The following is an 18,620-nucleotide window of genomic DNA, read 5'->3' as shown; positions in this document are numbered from 1 at the left end:
AATAGTAGGGTTTTAATAGGATATTATCCCTTCTCATTACTTCTGCCCCAGGGGAGATAGTTAAAGGACCAAAACATCTCTTTAAGTATTTACATTATCATGCTATCATTTTGGTTTGGGATATCAAGCAAATATTTCCTTATCCCATCCCAGGAAAGTGGAAGTCCAGAACTATACAGATATTTAAAAAGAACAGTTAATCTCACCAGCAAAAGACTGAGACAGTATGGGTAATAACTAGATGTTCTTTAGAATTGAGTCAGAGAGAATATAAACGGGACTAAAGACTAATGTTTCAAACTGGCTTCTGTCTCTTTGGGTCCTGAAAATCTGTCTCTGTATTTATTATGAAGTAACAAAATTAGACCTAGCTTCAAAAATGGAATTATTTCTGATTTTTTTAGACAAGGTCCCCAACCAGTCATTTAGAGACAAAGCTGGAGAATAATCTCAGAGGACAAACAGAGAGAGAGACTGCCATTAATGAAAATTAAGGGTTACTACAAAGTGATGACATTTTGTGTGGCTCAGAATCTGTCTTCATAGACAGGTCCAGAAAGACAGTTGTTTTTGAACTCTGGCAGCTTTTTAAAATATATATATATACACACAGCATTGTTCTTAAAAATGTACACACAATATAGAGTCCTGGACAGAGATGGAGAAAAATGTAGGACAAAATTGTAACTCAAAAAGAAAGAGCAGACTTGCCGACCTGACAGAGACTGGAGAAACCCCCAGAGTATGGCCCCTGGACACCTGTTCAGCTCAGTAATGAAGTCACTCCTAAGGTTTACCCTTCAGCCAAAGAGTGGACAGGCCAATGAAACAAAATGAGACTGAAGGGGCATACCAGCCTAGGGGCAAGGACTAGGAAGGCAGGAGGGAACAAGAAAGCTGGTAACAGGGAACCCAGGGTAGAGTGTTGACATGTCAGGGCGTCATTAACTAATGTCATAAAACAATATTTGTACTGTTCAATGAGAAACTAGTTTGTTCTGTAAACCATCATCTAAAGTACAATTAAAAAAAAAATGTGCACATCCTGAGATGATTATTTTAAAGGTAGCACTTAGTTGAATATATCTATCTGGGTGCATTTGATTTTTAAAGTCTCAGTGCTTTATAATAACCCTTTATGCTCTAACATGGAAATGGAGGCAAGGAATTATATATACAACAGGAGTTGGGAAAGTTGTTCACAGCGGCCTTATTTATAACAGTAAAAAATTGGGTTTATAATCATAAAAAATTTACAGTAGTAACAAAAAATGTCTACAATAGGGAAATGGCTGAGCAACAGGATATTAAGCTATATATCACTAAAATGACAGGCACATGTGTTCATGTCCATTTGTGGAAAAGTGCATATAAGATAATTTTAAATGAAAAAGATGAATACAAAATAGTGAATGCAGACAAAACAATTTCATGGAAATGAATGTTAAATGAAGATCATGGTTCACTCTGTGCTATGCATAATGTTCATTAGTTTTTGTTCTTTAGAGTTGCTCAAATTCATAATAAAGGAGGACATTTCCATTTTGGAAACAATGCAACTTCTCAATTCTTTCTGAGCCTGGTGTTTAAACAATGTACTTCTTAGGACATCAGAATCTGTATCTTCAAACATAAAAAACAAAAAACTTTATAATGTCAGCAGATAAATAGTTCCTGCTTTGTACATAATTCAAAGGGTGGAGCCCCCAAACCACTAGGAGAAGGAGGAAGTTACAAGATGTTAAATACTGGGACCAGCTTGCCCTGGTCAGCCTAGTGGTCCGACTTCCCAGTCAACATGAAGGCTCTCCTTATTCTGGGCCTTCTCTTCCTTTCTGGCACTGCCCAGGGCAAGGTCTTTGAAAGGTGCGAGTTGGCCAGAACTCTGAAACGGTATGGAATGGATGGCTTCAGGGGGATCAGCCTGGCAAACTGTAAGTCTGCTGTCCTTGATACTTCCACAGAGTTACCCAGGGGAGGATGAGGAACAAGAAGGGGCTCTGAAAGAGTAGACTTTTTAAAATTTCATTGGCATTCGCATACTTACAATGGTTAAAAACACCAATTTGTTCCTTTAAAATCAGAGATACCAGATTCAGGAATAATGGCAAGAGAGGGCAAAATTCCTACCATTCTAAGTACAATGGAACCTGTTTGTGCTCTCCAGTTCCACTGGATTTGCCAGTTGCCTCTGACTCAATGGCACAAATAGGCTGACTAAAAGATACATTTGAGGATCTGGGATATCTCTGCCAATTCCTCCTTACATGACTCTGGAGAGCCCAGAGTGATGCAGTACGGTTTTAAAGATTCTCCTGTCACAACGTGGGATTTTTAACATTAACGTTAAAAAGATTATGTTCAACTCTTAATACCAGGGCAGTAGGAAACTATTTCTCCTCAGTAACTGTGCTACATAAGAATCCCTGAAACTCAGCCATGAAATAATGTTTTTTTAATTCTTCTTCACCTGGTTGATTGGCTATTTTTCATTTTCTTCCACACAATTCAAGATGTGCCCTGAGTAAAACTTACTTTGTATTTTAGTCCATATTTGCCAATGTAAGTACTGTACCTTTCAGATTGAATTCAAATATTTCCCCTCAGTAACTATCTTTGAATAAATAAGTAAATGAATGATTTGATGGATAAAATATTCCCTCCTATTCTATCACTCTTGTCTTGCAGAGTCTGACTTTATATTCAAATACCCCGTTAAGGATTTTAATAAACTTTTGTCTGTCAGAAAATCCTTATCTTCTCTAATCAAAAGCATTTTTCCATCAGTCTAGGAATTCCTTGGTGGTGCAAGGGATTAATGCACTCAGCTGTTAATCAAAAGGTTAGAGGTTTGAGTGCACTCAGAGGTGCCTTGGAAAAAAGGTCTGGCTATCTACTTCTGGAAAAATCAGCCATTGAAAACCCTATGGAGCACAGTTCTACTCTGATACACGTGGGATCACCGTGAATTGCAGTCGACTGGAAGGCAACTGGTTTATTGCTGTATCGCCTATGAATTAAAAAACTCCACTCACACATTCTGGGCTGAATGTTGCCTGAGGAATAGGGGAAGGGTAAAAGCAATGGAAGAAACCCCCACTTTAATATTTTTAAAAGTATATTATGCTGTTTCATTAGTATTACAAAATTATTTGCATTGTAAAAAGGACTTTCTTAGGAGCCCTTTAACACTAAAATGTTAAAATACTTTGCAAGTCGAATATATCTTTATACTTACAATATAAGTGATTTGGCGTTGCTCCCTTATTATTTTTCAGGGGTGTGTTTGACCAAATGGGAGAGTGATTACAACACCCAAGCTACAAACTACAATCCTGGAGACAAAAGCACTGATTACGGGATTTTTCAGATCAATAGCCACTACTGGTGTAATGATGGCAAAACCCCAAGAGCAGTTAACGCCTGTGGCATATCCTGCTACGGTAAGACGAGATAACATATAAGTGATGGCACAGGACCCCATCTGGTTGTCCTTACTAGAGATTCAGTACAAATAAAAAAACCTTGAAAGGTTCATCAGGGACCTGTAAGAACTCCATCTCAAATTCTAGATACTCCTAATAAGTTATTTTGTGGATTTATTTGGGGTGAAACAAATATTGTGTTGAGCTCATATAAAATTAAAAGTAATGTATGGAATCTTTCATGCATAAAATAATAAGTATTGCAAAATTAATGTTATTCAATTTTTTAAATGTTAAATCCCCAATAAAGATTAGTCTTAGAATATTCTTCTTTTAAAATGCAGTTAATGTAACTTAAAAAAAAATTTTGTAGTGTATAATAATCTGTGGTCATTGACTAAAAATTAGATAATACTAAGAAACAAAATCACCGATAATTTTACTACTCAGAAATTTATAACTGTTGTTAACTTTTGATGTATGCTTTTCAAGACTAAATGTCAATCGTGTATACAAATGTAAAGCTATATCTCATGCACATTTACCCACATGCAAACACGTAAGCGATGTATGTTTTTACAAAAATGAAATTGTATTACCGATACTGCTTTACAACTTGCTTTTTATGGTTCAAAATTATTTCCATGACAACAAACACAAATCTGTATTATCATTTTTAAAGGATGTGTAGAATTACATTACATGAATATTGCACAATTTATTGATTCATCCCTTATTGGAAATAGTTAAGTTGTTTCCACTTTTCCCATTTGTGAATTACTATGAAAAGCCTTATACATACATCTTTGGGTCCATTTCCTAAAAGTGGATTTGCTAGATAAAAAAATTACTAGGCAATTTCATTTTTTTTTTTTTTTTTACATTGCCTGGCACAAACACCACCACCTATACTTGGAAGAAGTACAGCAAAAATGCTCATTAGAAGCAAGGATGGTGAGACTTACTTAGTCTCACATACTTTGGACATGCTGTCAGGAGGGACCAGTCCCTGGAGAAGTACATCATGCTTGGTAAAGTAGAGGGTCAGTGAAAAAGAGGAAGACCCCTCAGGGTGACGAATTGACACAGTGGCTACAACAATGGGCTCAAACATAACAATGATTGTGAGGATGGCGCAGAACCAGGCAGTGTTCCATTCCGTTGTACATAGGGTTTCTGGGAGTTGGAAATGCCTAGATGGCAGCTAACGACAACAACAAGTACAAACAGGACTAAGATCATAAAAAACCTAAAAACAAACACACTGCCATCAAGATGATTCCGACTCATAGTGACCCTTTAGGGCTATAATGCCCCTATAAAGTTTCTAAGGAATGCCTGGTGGATTGACCCCTGACCTTTTGGTTAGCAGCCGTAGCTCTTAACCACTATGGCCACCAGGGTTTCCATATTAGTTAAGAATTTCAGAACTCCCAACAACTTGGTAAATGATAAACAAAATACTTTGTTTCATGCCAAATGGGATGGAATGAAGAGAAAATTTTCCTCCTATTCACAGATATATGGACCCTTGGAAAATAAGTTCCTAGTATTCCTTCCTCGTCCTAGTAGAGTTAAAGTTGACTAAACCTAAACTTACAATCAGGTTTCTATGAAAGCTGTTGTCATTCCTCACTGCCTCTTTTTCAGCTTTGCTGCAAGATGATATCACTCAAGCTGTAGCTTGTGCGAAAAGGGTTGTCAGTGATCCACAAGGCATTAGAGCATGGTATGTTTTCGGTCGTTAAAGGGGTAAACTATTTTACCCTGCTATGGATTTGCGCTGAGAGCAGGTTTTCAAAGGCCAAAGTATGCTACCGAGAACTAAAAGTTGTGTCTTTAGATTTATGCTGAACATTGTATTACCTCAGTTCTTGAGGAAACAGTCTACCTTAACTAATTTAGAATCTTACTCTCTGCCTCATCAATTTATTTTAGGGTTTTTTTTTTTTTTTCTAAGAGTTTTTAAGATTCTCCACACTGTCTATGGTTGTCATATCTTGAAATTATTTTTTGGAAACGTGTAATTCACTTTGTAGTTGCTGATGTGGAAGGCTCTAGTGGGGCTTTGGGAGGAATGGAGTGCTCCATTTAATAAATAATACCTCACTCTATCTATAGCCTATAGTTTATTTATTGGTAAAATACTTTGTTCCCCCAAAAGATTTGAAGTATGTATGTACAATGAAGATATTTTAACCGTTTTATGGTTTCTTTGACCTTTCTCCACAGGGTGGCATGGAGAAACCATTGTCAGAACCACGATGTCACTCAGTACATTCAAGGCTGTGGAGTCTAACTGCAGAGCTTTTGTTCTTCAACTCGCTTTTGCCTCTTTTTCATATAAGGGAGTAGTAAATAAGTGAAAGGTCACACTACTTTTCTTTCCCATTCAAACAAGGAACTTTTTTTTACAGAAGCAGGAGCAAAATATTGCCTTTCTCCTAAGACTTAGTAATTAATAACGTGTGTACTCTGATATTTTAGGAGCAAAAGATCGCCTTTCTCTTAAGACTTAGTAATTAATAACATGTGTACTCTTTGATATTACACCTACAACATTTTTCAGTTTGCTTAAAAGAACTAATGCTGGTAGAAATGAGCTAAACATAAGGAAAGATTAGATAAGCTGTTGCTATTCTTTAATTTTATTTCTATAGATTCATGCATCAAAACTAAATCCAGAAGGCAGATGAGTTTGCAAGTATTTTGAAATGCTAATGAACAACAGCTAAGAAATTATGCGCATTGTAAAAAAATGCAACCACGGTTATTAAAGGCTTCGCAACTCATGCCTTGTCTGTTTTTGTGTAAGACTATCTACAGTCTTTGAAGAAAAAAAAATTTTGAAAAAAAAATGTTTTCACACTCTTAATACATTTCCTATATCCTCACTTGCACCCAAACTGCTGGATGTTGCTGCAGAAAAATACACAAGCATCCTGATAGTTCTCATTTTAAATTCATCACTACAAATCTCAAATGAACCCTCAAACTTGTCTGGCCATCTTAGTTATTTCTCTGCAGTCCTTCCCTGTTGGTGTCCCCACTCTAAAATAACTATTGCTATTTTACTTCTTCTCCTCTCTCTCCAAAGTCCCAGTATCCTCCCCCCAGTCCTCCACTTCGCTGAGCCCCAACTCGCCTCATATTATACCGAGAGAATAGCTGTTTTCTTCACCTCACTCAGGCTCTGATACCTCTCATTGGGCTGCCACCCACACACACCTGGACCCCTCCTTACTGCTCTGACACACCATGCTGAACCACTCTCCTCATAGGAAGGAGGGCAGAACTTCTTTTTTACCTTTCTGTTCACTCGCGGAAACCTTAGTGGAGTAGTGGTTAAGTACTACAGCTGCTAACCAAGAGGTCGGCATTTTGAATCCACCAGGCGCTCCTTGGAAACTCTATGGTGCAGTTCTACTCTGCACTATAGGGTCGCTATAAGTTGGAATTGACTTGATGGCAGTGGTTTGGTTTGGGTTTGTTCACTCGCGCTTGGCTGGCACAGACACTTAACCGTACACTTTTCACGTAAAGGTTGGCAGTTCAAACCCACTCAGTGGCTCCACGGAAGAAAAACCTAGTGAACAGCTTTCATAAAGATTACAGCCAGGAAAACCCAATTGAGCAGTTCTATTTTTTTTTTTTTATTGTGTAACATATGGGGTTGCCATGAGTCGGGGCTGACTCAGCAGCAGCTAACAACATATCCCAAACACTTAGAATAATGCTTTTTGACTAAGGGACATTCTCAATAAACACTGGTTGGTTGACCGAATGAATCTCTTGTCCATTCTTTGGTATATTCTTCCATGTTTGTCCTTGCAAAGCTTTTCACAGTTTTAAGCCCACTTCATCCCATTACAACAGCTCCTGATATTCCAAGCATCAGCTTCAGGTCTATGTGAATGTAGTGCGTAAAGCATCCGTTGGGGGTGGGCAGCAGAGGGCCCCAGCACAGGTGCAGCTTCAGGCTCTGGGCCTATCTTGATATGAACATACTCAGAAAGCTGACAAGGGATTCTCTGAGGTGTACGACGTATGGGTCAACGTAGGGATGTTGTTGTTGCTGTTCGGCAAGTCGTTTTTGACACACAGTGACCCTATCTACAACAGAAGGAAACACGGCCCGCTCCTGCACCATCATCACAATCATTGTTATGCTTGAGCCCATTGTTGTAGCCACTGTGTGAGTCCATCTCGTTGAGGGTCTTCCTCTTTTTCGATGACCCTCAACTATGCCAAGCATGATGTCCTTCTCCAGGCACTGATCCTTCCTGATAACATGAATCTTTATGACCCAGACGTTTGTGAAATCATCTCTTTATCCCCACGCTTTGAAAGTTCATAATGATGTGTCTTGTTGTAGGTCTGTTTTCATCTTTCTCCTGGTACTTGGTGGGATCTTTCAATTTGGAAACATATCCTCTAGTTTTGGAAAACTTTCTTGAATCATTTATTGATGATTTGCTTCCTTCCATTTTCTTTGTTCTGTCTTTCTGGAACTCCTACTTTGATCCTCTGATGTTCTTGTCTTTCCTGTCCTATTTTTAATCTTTTGTTCTCGTATCTGGAAGATTTCTTCAGTTTAAGCTTCTAATATTTTTATTGAGTTTTTCATTTCTACTACCATATTTTTAATTTCTAACAGCTTGTTTTTATTTCCTGAATGTTCCTTTTTCCCTGTTTTTGTGTCATATTTGCGTGTGACATCTTATTTTATCAGAGTAGTGATCATAGTTTTAATTTGTGTTGTTTTAGTTTTCTGTTTCCTCCAATTTGCCATTTTTCTTTGATTCTTCTTGGATTATCTCTTTCATAATAGAGGCTTTCCTCAGATGTCTGCTAATCCTTGGACATTTACTTAAATACAGAAGTGGGCAACTAAATGTTAATTTGAAGTTCCCAGCCCCTAACTGGGTTTAAACATTATGTACTTCACTGTAGGGTGATCAAGCTGGGTTGGGTCGGTTTCACTGGACATCCTTAAATCTCTCCTCTTAGGCTGGTCAGATTCCCCAGAGAAGCCTCTCCCTATAGCCTACTAGAAAACAAAGGTATGATTGCCAGCATTTTAAAGAGCTGAGTGAGGGTCTCAGCAGCTAATAGGCAAATGTTTCGTTAATCTACCCATTTTCTGGATGATATCCTCCCTTAACTCTGTTTGGTGTTCCTCAGTGCAGAGACCCTGTTTTATGCTTTGGAGTAGATAAGGGGCAGTTGCTTGGCTGTATGGCTCTTGGGGCAGAGATGGGTGAGATGCTGCAGTGTAAATTGAGTTGGTTATTAGCTCTGCCGGCTCAGTTCTCAGGTCTGTCCTTTACCACTTTCCATTTGCATACCAGATTTCAATTTTTTGTTGCAGCTTTCTCTCCCATTTTCCCCATTCTAACAGGATTTTGCCTTTCATAAGAATCCTTTACTTGCTTTAGAGGAGTCTGGGGAAGAAGCAAAAGATGTGTGTTCAATTCATTGTCTTTCCCCAAAAGATCCAAATGTGTTATATGTATTTGTTTAATTTAATATTATTTTACCTTAAAAATACTTACAGTAACATTTTCAGGAAAAAACAAAATCCAAGTAGAAATAAAGAGGAAGAAAAAATCAGGAAAACTGGAGAATAATTACAACAACAACAACAAAAAAAGGCGGTCCAGGTATCCAATTCTGAAAGCACTTTTAGAAAAAAGTGAAAGTCACGAAAGGGTACGGGAAGAAAAACCCTATATTGTGTGTGGAAGACCTTGTAGGACAGACTGCTTTAACAGATCTGACTGATTTCAATTACCTTTCGAAGAATAGCCTCAAGTTTTCTTGATGTCTCTGTTCTTCATTAATTCATCTATTGAACAGACAATGATTATAAGTCACAGCAAATGATCACCAGAGGCTGAGGCTACTAAGCTGAATGTCGTTGCTGTTGTTAGGTGCTGTCCAGTCGGTTCCTACTCATAGCCACCCTGTGTACAACAGAACAAAACCCTGCCGGATCTTGCACCATCCTCACAATCATTGTTATGACTGAGCCCATTGTTGCAGCCACTGTGTCAATCCATCCCATTGAGGGTCTCCCTCTTTTTTCACTGACCCTCTGCTTTACCAAGCATGATGTTCTTCCCCAGGGACTAGTCCCTCCTGATAACATGTCAAAGTATGTGAGATGTAGTCTCGCCATCTTTGCTTTTAAGGAGCATTTTTGTTGCACTTCTTTCAGGACAGATTTGTTCATTTTCTTTTGGCAGTCCATGGTATATTCAATATTCTTTGCCAACAAGACAACACAAAGGCATCAGTTCTTTGGTCTTCCTTATTCATCATCCAGCTTTCGCATGCACATGTGGTGATCCTAAACACCATGGCTTGGGTCAGGGGCACCTTAGTTTTCAATGTGATATCTTTGCTTTTTAACACTTTAAAGAGCTCTTTTACACCAGATTTCCCCAATACGATGCATCTTTTGATTTCTTGACTGCTACTTCCCTGGGTCTTGACTGTGGATCCAAGTAAAATGACACCCTTGACAACTTCAATCTTTCCTCTATTTAGCATGATGTTGCTTATTGGTCCAGTTGTGAGGATTTTTCTTTTCTTTATGTTGAGGTGTAATCCAGGCTGAGGGCTGTGGTCTTTGACCTTCATCAGTAAGTGCTTCAAGTCCTCTTCATTCTCAGCAAGTAAGGCTGTGTCATCCGCATATCGCAGGTTGTTAACGAGTCTTCCTCCAATCCTGATGCCCCATTCTTCTTCATATAGTCCAGCTTCTCGGATTATTTGCTCAGCATACAGATTGAATAGGTATGGTGAAAGAATACAGTCCTGACACACACCTTTCCTGACTTTAAACCGCGAAGTATCTGCTGTTCTGTTCAAACAACTGCTTCTTGATCTATGTACAGGTTCCTCATGAGCACAACTGAGTGTTCTGGAATTCCCATTCTTTGCAATGTTATCTATAATTTCTTATGATCCACACAGTCGAATGCCTTTGCATAGTGAATAAAATGCAGGTAAACATCTTTCTGGTGTTCTCTGCTTTCAGCCAGCACCCATCTGACATCAGTTACGATAGCCGTGGTTCCACATCCTCTTTTGAATCTGGCTTGAATTTCTGGCAATTCCCTGCTGATATACTGATGCAACTGCTTTTGAATGTTCTTCAGGAAAACTTTATTTGCCTGTGTTACTAATAATATTGTTTGATAATTTCCACATTTGGTTGGATCAGTTAGTGCCCTCATGAAGTTTGTCAAGCATTAAAGTATAATATGGTAAATGTTTCAATCCCTCAGGCACTACGGGAACGTGGAGGAGAGAGTGATTACTCTGGAAATCGAGGAGATACCACAGAAGTAGGAGGAAAACCAAAAGAAATTGGTGTCACTAAGGGAGCCCGTGGATACTGCCAAGAGGTTAAGCGAAGCAAATAACATTGGATTTAGCGATATAGATGAAAGTATCTTTCGTTTCAGTGAGGGTGAAAGTCAGAAGTGATGGGCTGAAGAGGGTATGGAAACAGGAAATGTTGACAGATTTTCCAAGCTCTACTTTGAAGGACAACACAGAGCTACGTGGGATTAAAGGTTTGCTTGGTTAACTTTAAATAGGAAAGACGTAAGCTTGTTTGACTCTCTTAGGAGAAAAAGCCAAAACAAAAGAAAAAGTTGAAAATACAAGGCAGAGTGAGGATGGTTGATTGGGCAAAATTCTTGAGAAAGCAAAAAAAAAAAAAAAAGATATCAAGAACACAGACAAATCCATTACCCTCAAGTCGATTCCGACTTATATTGACCTTACAGGATGGAGTAGAACCGTCCCATTGGGTTTACACGTAGCCACAGGTAGATTCAACTGCCAGCCCTTTGGTTAGCAGCCAGGCTATTAATCACTGCGCCATCTGGGTTCCAAGAACATAGAGAAAGGGATTGTTTTTAAACTGAAAGGTTTCCCTCTTAACAGAAGAGAAGGAAAGGAGGGTGGCTGCTGGGTAAGGCAAAGATTGTTTCAGTCTGGCGGCATGGGGTCTGTTACCTTCGCGAAGTAGGAAGCAAAGTCATCTGATAACAAAGAGGGAATTGGTGTCAGAAGTTGAGACTACAGAAATTTCAAAATAATTACTGAAGAGAAAGTAAGAGAGAACCAAAGACCAATAACGAAAAGTTCAATTAAACTGGAGAACATAAATTTAGTACAGCACTCACATTCACAAGAGTGCCACAGAAGGGCAATGGGCAATACAAGGGAGCATTGTGAGAAGTCATAGAACTTGGAATTTAAACGGAGCAGGAAAAGAAAGGAAGAAGGGGGCCGATAGGAAGAAATCAGCGGGGTCAGGGGTGGAGGTCTGGATGAGAACAACGAAAAGCTGTGGGAGGCGGTTTGTGTCAGCAAGATTTCATCATTTTGACTTCATCATTGAGGAAACACTTGGTCGATGACAAGGTATTCCCTCCAAACAGCAACTTCTCGGTCATCCCGAAGCTAAATCGTGTGGGCAGGTGACACGATTATTCAGGATCCTCAAGTGCCAGCCACCTAACCCGCCCTGCACCGGGGCAGCGGCGAGACGCATGCGCGCTGTGAGCGCGATCCCGCCGCGCCCGAGCAGGACGTCGCCGTCGCCTCTCTTTCCTTCCCGATCTTCTCCAGCGCGTAACTGAATGAGTCTGAAAATTACCCGGTGCCGTGAGCACAGGTGCCACGCCTTCCCTCGACCAGAAACCCTCCGCCTGGGCCCGCGCGGGAGGAGCGGGTCCTCTGAGGGGAGCGGCGACCCCGCCGGCCCCGGTCTCTTTCCCTGGCGGCGGCGGCGGTGCCGGCTTCCCCCCTGGGACAATATGTTCAAGAGAATGGCCGGATTTGGGCCTGACACCGGCCGGAGAGTTACGGTCAGTGCCGGCCCGCGACTCCCTTCCGGCGGTGGCTGTCACGGCCTGGCCCCTCCCAGCGTGGTGCGGCGCAGCGTGGGCCGGTTTGTGTCTCTTTCGCGCCTTCTCTCCTCGGGTTTGAATCGCGGCTTGAAGGCGGGCGGAGAGTCAGAGGCCGACGTCACCGCGTCACTACAGCCTCCTGCCCCGCCAAAAGCAAACGTAATCACCGATGACCTGGAGGTTGTGGCAGAGGAAACAGGCCACTTAGCGGGCTGGGGAATCTTGGCTTGGTGCTCACCGGCTCCAGCCCAGGTCATCCGCAAACGGGGGATGCCGCCGCCTGGCTGTGAGGATAATAACGGTGGCAGCAAATACCGGCTAAGCGCCTATCGTCTGCCCAAAGAGGCTAAACACTCCCCGATGCTCTGATTTAATCCTCACCACAACAGTATAGAGTCACTATCACCCGCGGTATCTACAAGTGCCAAAACCGAGGAGTAGAAAATTGGAAACTTGCCCGAGTTTATGGTGTTTACAAAGCTACGGCCAGGATATTAATCAAGGCACGTTATCCTGACACGGTGCCTGGTACATAAGGAACATTGAGTAAATGTTAATTTTTTTTTTCTGCTGTTTTTAGTGAACGTTAGGATACAGCCTAGCGTGTGACACTTATTTACTTTGCTTCCACTTCCCCACAGACCCTGGCATGTTAACGATTTTTTTAAGGCGGGACCAATTGCTTCTGATTTTTATTTATTGTGAAAGGAAAATTCTTTAAAAAGAAAATCATGCATTATTGCACCGATCCAGTCAACCTGCAATTGTTGTTGCTTTTTTTTTTTTTAGATAGACCTTACTATGTCACATTTTCACATATAGAGCTATGTTATGAAGTGTTTCAATATTACATGTAAAGTAACATTCTAAAATTTAAAACACCGGTGAAATTTAATGGAATGGGAAAAAGATCCAGGTAAAATCTCTTATTATTAGACACATTATAAATACATGCAGTTATGGGAAAGTTATGGACTGCTAGGGAACTACTGCAGAACAAAGCGTTAAAACATTGATTTTTTTGAGGGAGAAGTTACGGAATTTTCTCTGCTTGTAATCATGTTTGGTTCTAAAAGTTTGTAAGTTTAAGTCCAAAATGACTTGAGTTTAACCCTGCAGTCCCCAAATGCTTTTCCAGCAAAAATGGGTGTGAGTTAGTCCTGGAAAGCTTGAAAATTACAGATTGATTTCTTCTCCTTCCTCATTGTTACATGCTCTTTCAGGCATATTTTTCCAGGTTTCGTAAATTTCATCCAGGTAGAAAACCTGTAGGCTGGTGAGCCCTTTTTACCATTAACAAACTGCACATTCTTAGCATACCATAGCAGCTATGGAAGGTTATGCACACACTGTCACATCAGCGATCCTTGTTCTTCAGTCAGGCCTTGAACCTGAGGTCCCATCTATGGTTGCCCCAAAAGTTTCATCAATAGCACACACTATGCTTAGTTAAGTTCTTGTACAGTTTCTCTTCTTCTGAACTAATTTTAGGCTAATAGGTATTAGATTTCGTTTTTGATTATCCAACCAGAATGAAAAGGTTTTCTATTTTGTTCACTATTTTTCCACATTTCATATTGCTGGTTATATTGGCACAACCTTTTTCACGTGTGGTACAACCTGCTGTTTGTCCTTCAGACAAATTCTAACTATTGAACAGTTTGTCCCAGATTCATGTACATTTTGTATTTTCAGTTTAAATTTCTTATCATTTCCATCATAATCCCCAAACACTGCGTTTATGCTTGTTAGAAGTGATGAGAAACATATTGAATGTACATCCCAGAACTGAGCACAGAATGTAAGCAAGCATGCCACTGGCCAGTGTTTACCAAGCTTCAGTCTAAGGGCCAGTTTACCATTTTTTGCCATATCTCAGTCCAACTGTAATATCATTTCAACATTGTTACTTAAATCAATTCAATTTTAAAAATACCTTAAGCATGAAGATTTTTAAATTTGGGGTTTTATTTATTATTTGTAGTATGTTTTTTCTAATACTGATAAAGTATTAAAATGAAAACTGTTTACCTTTGTTCTCCTAACATCCTCACACAAAATGCCTTTGTTTGGTATTTGTACAGTTTTGGTCAACACTCAATCACCTGTTGCCTTCGAGTGGATACAGACTCCTAATGACCCTATACGACAGAGTAGAACTGCTCCATAGGGTTTCCAAGGCGTGGCTGGTAGATTTGAACTGCTGACCTTTTGGTTAGCAGCCGAGCATTTAAACACTGCACCACCAGGGCTCCGAATACTCCACAGGCTGATTAAGGAGGAAATGATTGTCTAATGTCCTCAAACTACTGACATAACCAGCTGGTGATGGCAGTCAACGTTGGAAAATTTTTTCCAAAGGCTAGCTTTAAAGTTTGTAAGTAACAGACCTTTTGTGCTTCTTTTTACAAAATCCTCAAAGTGCTTTAGATGGGTGATTTAAAAAGAGGTCTTCAAAAGGGGAAATTTTAATTAATCTGGTATTATTTGTGTTAACATGAAATAAGAATGAGTGGCTGAAATTGATTTTATTTTATAGCCTAGCCAAACTCTAGGTTCTTAGAGTGCCGGGGTAATCCATTACTTAAAATACACATTCAGAGCTCTCTTTCTGTTTATTTGGGTATTGACACAGTATTTGTTGTCTTTGAAATTATTTTTCTTTTAGGGGGTTACTATTGTTACACGAATAGTTCATGGTAATGTTGCCGATACTTTGGAAAGAAAAGAGAGAAAGATGGACACACCCATCAGTGGATAGTATATGTAAAACCACACAGAAATGAGGTAGGCATTTTTTCCCTATAATTTTTCAAAGCTATAATTTGTTTTGCTTGAAGAAAGATTATAATATTCTTTTATAGTAACTTTCTGATTAAAAATTGACCCATTACAGTAATTTTGCAAAAAGAGTTGAATGAATTTTTTTAAAGTCTTAAATTTCACTAATATTTTTAATAGTTTTTCCATCCAAGCTGTGAATATAACTGTGTGTGTGTATGCTTTGGGAGCATACTGTATATAGACTTGTATCTTAGTTGTCCCAGTTAACATTTTAAGTCAATGATCATGTAATTAAATGTTAAGTTTCCAGCTATCTAATTTCCCTGTTCCCTTACCCTTTCATCTTTGCTTTAGAGTAATTATTGACCATTTGGTGTGCTGTACTCAAGGGTAATATTCTTTACTTTATGAGAAATCTGTTATTTAGCTAAAAGGTGTTCTCAGGAGATAGTTTTGTTAGGTTTTTTTTTGGAAAAATTCAGTCCTTATTTAAACACGTACACAGTCATGAACTTATATGTTGAAAAAGGAACATCAACAGAACTAAAAGGCAAATGAGAAACTAAGAGAACCATTTACCGAATGTGTCACAGATGAAGGGTTAATACCCTTAATATACGGGAAAATGTGTTACAAATTTAGAAAGAAATTAACTTGAATTTCAAAATGTGCAAAAACGTGGACAGAAAATGAGTAACAACAATGAACATGTATAAAACGTTTATTATATAGCAGAATCTGTTAGGCACTATCCAAACACTATTTCACTGAACTCTCTCATCAACCTAAGAAACAGGTATTATTATTGTTATCCCATTTTTCAGTTGAAGAAACTAAAACTTGTTGTTGTTAGGTGCCATCAAGTCGATTCTGACTCAGAGCGATCCTATGTACAATAGAACGAAACACTGCCTAATCCCGCGCCATTCTCACAATCGTTGTTATGCTTGAGCCCATTGATGCAGCCACTGCGTCAATCCATCTCATTGAGGGGCTTCCTCTTTTTCACTCTGCCTCTCCTTTACCAAGTAGGATGTCTTTCTCCAAGGACTGATCCCTCCTGATAAAAAAAAAAAAAAAAAAATTTTTTCTCCTGATAAAATGTCCAAAATATGTCATCTTGCCTCTAAGAAGCATTCTGATTGTACTTCTCCCAAGACAGATTTGTTCATTGTTTTGGCAGTCCCTGGTATATTCAATATTCGTCACCAACACCACAGTTCAAAAGCGTAAATTTTTCTTTGGTCTTCTTTATTCATTGTCCAGCTTTCACATGCATATGAGGCAATCATAAACACCCTTACTTGGGTCAGGCGCACCTTAGTCTTCGAGGTGACGTCTTTGCTTCTTAACACTTTAAAGAAGCATTTTGCAGCAGATTTGCCCAATGCAATGCGTCTTTTGATTTCTTGACTGTTGCTTCTCTATTGATTGTGGATCCAAGTAAAATGAAATCCTTGACAACTTTTCTCCGTTTATTATGATGTTGCTTATTGGTCCAGTTGTGAGGATTTCTGTTTTATGTTGAAGTGTAATCTACACTAAAGGCTATGGTCTTTGATCTTCATCAGTAAGTGCTTCAAGACCTCTTCACTTGCAGCAAGCAAGGTTGTGTCATCTGCATATTGCAGGTTGTTAATAAGTCTTCCTCCAATCCTGATGCCCCATTCTTCATATAGTCCAGCTTCTCAGATTATTTGCTTGGCATACAGATTAAAGAAGTGTGGTGAAAAGATACAACCATGATGCACACCTTTCCTGCCTTTAAACCACGCAGTATCCCCTGTTCTGTTCAAACTGCCTTTTGATCTATGTACTGACTCCTCATGACCACAAGGAAATGTTCTGGAATTCCCAATCTTTACAATCTTATCCATATTTTGTTATGATCCATACAGTCGAATGCCTTTGAATAGTCAATAAAGCACAGGCAAGCATCTTTTTGGTATTTTCTGCTTTCACCCAGGAGCCTCTGGGCATGAGCAATGATACCCCTGGTTCCACGTTCTCTTCTGAATCTGGCTTGAATTTCTGGCAGTTCCCTGTTGATATATTGCTGCAGCCACTTTTGAATGGTTTTCAGCAACATTTTCCTTGAATAAGATATTGATGATATTGTTTGATAATTTCTACATTCTGTTGGATCACCTTTCTTGGAAATAGGCATAAATATGAATCTCTTCCAGTCAGTTGGCCAGGAAGCTGTCTTCCAAGTTTTTTGGCATAGATGAGTGAGCACTTCCAGGGTTGCATCTGTTTGTTGAAACATCTCAATTGGTATTCCGTCAATTCCTGGAGATTTGTCTTTCACCAGTGCCTTAAGTGTAGCTTGGACGTCTTCCTTCAGTACCATTGGTTCCTGATCATTGCCACCTCTTGAAATGGTTGAATGTCGACCAATTCTTTTTAATATAGTGACTCTGTGTATTCCTTCCATCTTCTTTTGATGCTTCCTGCATGTTTTAATATTTTCCCTGTGGAGTCCCTCAGTATTGCAATTCTAGGCTTAAACTTTTCTTCAGTTCTTTCAGCTTGAGAAATGCCGAGGGCGTTCTTCCCTCTTAGTTTTCTATCTCCAGGTCTTTGCAGCTGTCATTATAATACTTTGTCTTCTCGAGCCATCCTTTGAAATCTTCCGTTCAGCTCTTCTACTTTATCATTTCTTCCTTTCACTTTAGGTGCTCTACATTCAAGAGCAAGTTTCAGAGTCTCTTCTGACATCCATTTTGTTCTTTTCTTTCTTTCCTGTCTTTTTAACGACCTCTTGCTCTCTTCATGTCTCATGTCTGTGATGTCATTCCACAACTTGTCTGGCCTTCAGTTATTAGTGTTAAATGCATGAAATCTGCTCTTAAGATGGTCTTTCAATTCAGGTGTGATATATCGAGTAAAACATAAAAGGATTAAATAATTTGCCCAGGTGTCTAAATCTAATAACTGCTGGAGCTGAGTGTTAAGGTCGAACATGGCTAATATTGACACTGGCTCCTGTGCAGGTCCCAACCCAGGAAGTCATACTTAAAATTATGCCAAAGTTTACACAAAAGTAGCTTGTTCTTCAAATTGAAAAGTCACTTATTTGCCAAAGTGGTAGGCTTAGAAAAAGGCATTGTGCATGATGACTAAAGCCGCTATCAGGCCAACTGTCACCAGGCACCTGAACATTTACAGAGTTCTATTCACCCTCCCCTTCAGGAACAAAATGAAAGATCTTCACCAAGTAATAGTGTCCTTCTTTCACCTGTGGAAAGAGTCCATGGAGAAGCTCAGTATCATCATTCAGAACACTGCCGGGGTCGACTGTGGAACAGACCATCAGTTGCCCATATGCAAGTTTAAATTGAAGCTGGACAAAATTACAGCCATTCCATGAGAACCAAACTATGACCTTGAATATATTCCACCCGAATCTGGAGACCATCTAAAGAATGGATTTGATGCAAAAAAAAAAAAAAGAAGATATAATGCATTGAACACT

The 18,620-nt window shown here is 39.4% G+C and overlaps 2 protein-coding genes across 3 annotated transcripts; both read left to right on the top strand.

Moving 5' to 3' along the window:
* Window positions 1-1,751: 1,751 nt before the first annotated feature.
* On the top strand, window positions 1,752-6,217 carry LOC135231189 (lysozyme C, kidney isozyme). 2 transcript variants are annotated; one of them, XM_064283900.1, is made up of 4 exons: window positions 1,754-1,934; window positions 3,279-3,443; window positions 5,076-5,154; window positions 5,658-6,217. In XM_064283900.1, exons 1-4 carry the CDS (start codon window positions 1,799-1,801, stop codon window positions 5,722-5,724), a joined length of 447 nt encoding a protein of 148 aa, XP_064139970.1. In that variant the 5' UTR covers window positions 1,754-1,798; the 3' UTR covers window positions 5,725-6,217. The 2 variants fall into 2 exon arrangements, with proteins under 2 accessions (XP_064139971.1, XP_064139970.1); XM_064283901.1 differs by lacking the exon at window positions 5,076-5,154 and having other exon boundaries at window positions 1,752-1,934.
* Window positions 6,218-6,336: 119 nt separating this feature from the next.
* Window positions 6,337-18,607, top strand: LOC111753013 (uncharacterized). The gene is made up of 3 exons (XM_023558759.2): window positions 6,337-14,735; window positions 15,027-15,145; window positions 18,338-18,607. The coding sequence occupies exon 1, from the start codon at window positions 12,089-12,091 to the stop codon at window positions 12,725-12,727; it is 639 nt and encodes a 212-aa protein (XP_023414527.1). The 5' UTR covers window positions 6,337-12,088; the 3' UTR covers window positions 12,728-14,735; window positions 15,027-15,145; window positions 18,338-18,607.
* Window positions 18,608-18,620: the final 13 nt, after the last annotated feature.

Source organism: Loxodonta africana, chromosome 4 (assembly GCF_030014295.1).
Source record: "Loxodonta africana isolate mLoxAfr1 chromosome 4, mLoxAfr1.hap2, whole genome shotgun sequence".
Classification (NCBI taxonomy): domain Eukaryota; kingdom Metazoa; phylum Chordata; class Mammalia; order Proboscidea; family Elephantidae; genus Loxodonta; species Loxodonta africana.
This window is presented reverse-complemented; position numbering and strand designations above follow the sequence as displayed.

What these genes read in the sequence shown, in the direction of transcription:
- LOC111753013 (XM_023558759.2), top strand. Translation starts at nt 12,089, where the DNA reads ATGAGTCTGAAAATTACCCGGTGCCGTGAGCACAGGTGCCACGCCTTC.
- LOC135231189 (XM_064283900.1), top strand. Translation starts at nt 1,799, where the DNA reads ATGAAGGCTCTCCTTATTCTGGGCCTTCTCTTCCTTTCTGGCACTGCC. An exon ending in GGGGATCAGCCTGGCAAACT is followed by an intron (nt 1,935 to 3,278) that starts GTAAGTCTGCTG and finishes ATTATTTTTCAG; the next exon opens with GGGTGTGTTTGACCAAATGG. An exon ending in CTGTGGCATATCCTGCTACG is followed by an intron (nt 3,444 to 5,075) that starts GTAAGACGAGAT and finishes CCTCTTTTTCAG; the next exon opens with CTTTGCTGCAAGATGATATC.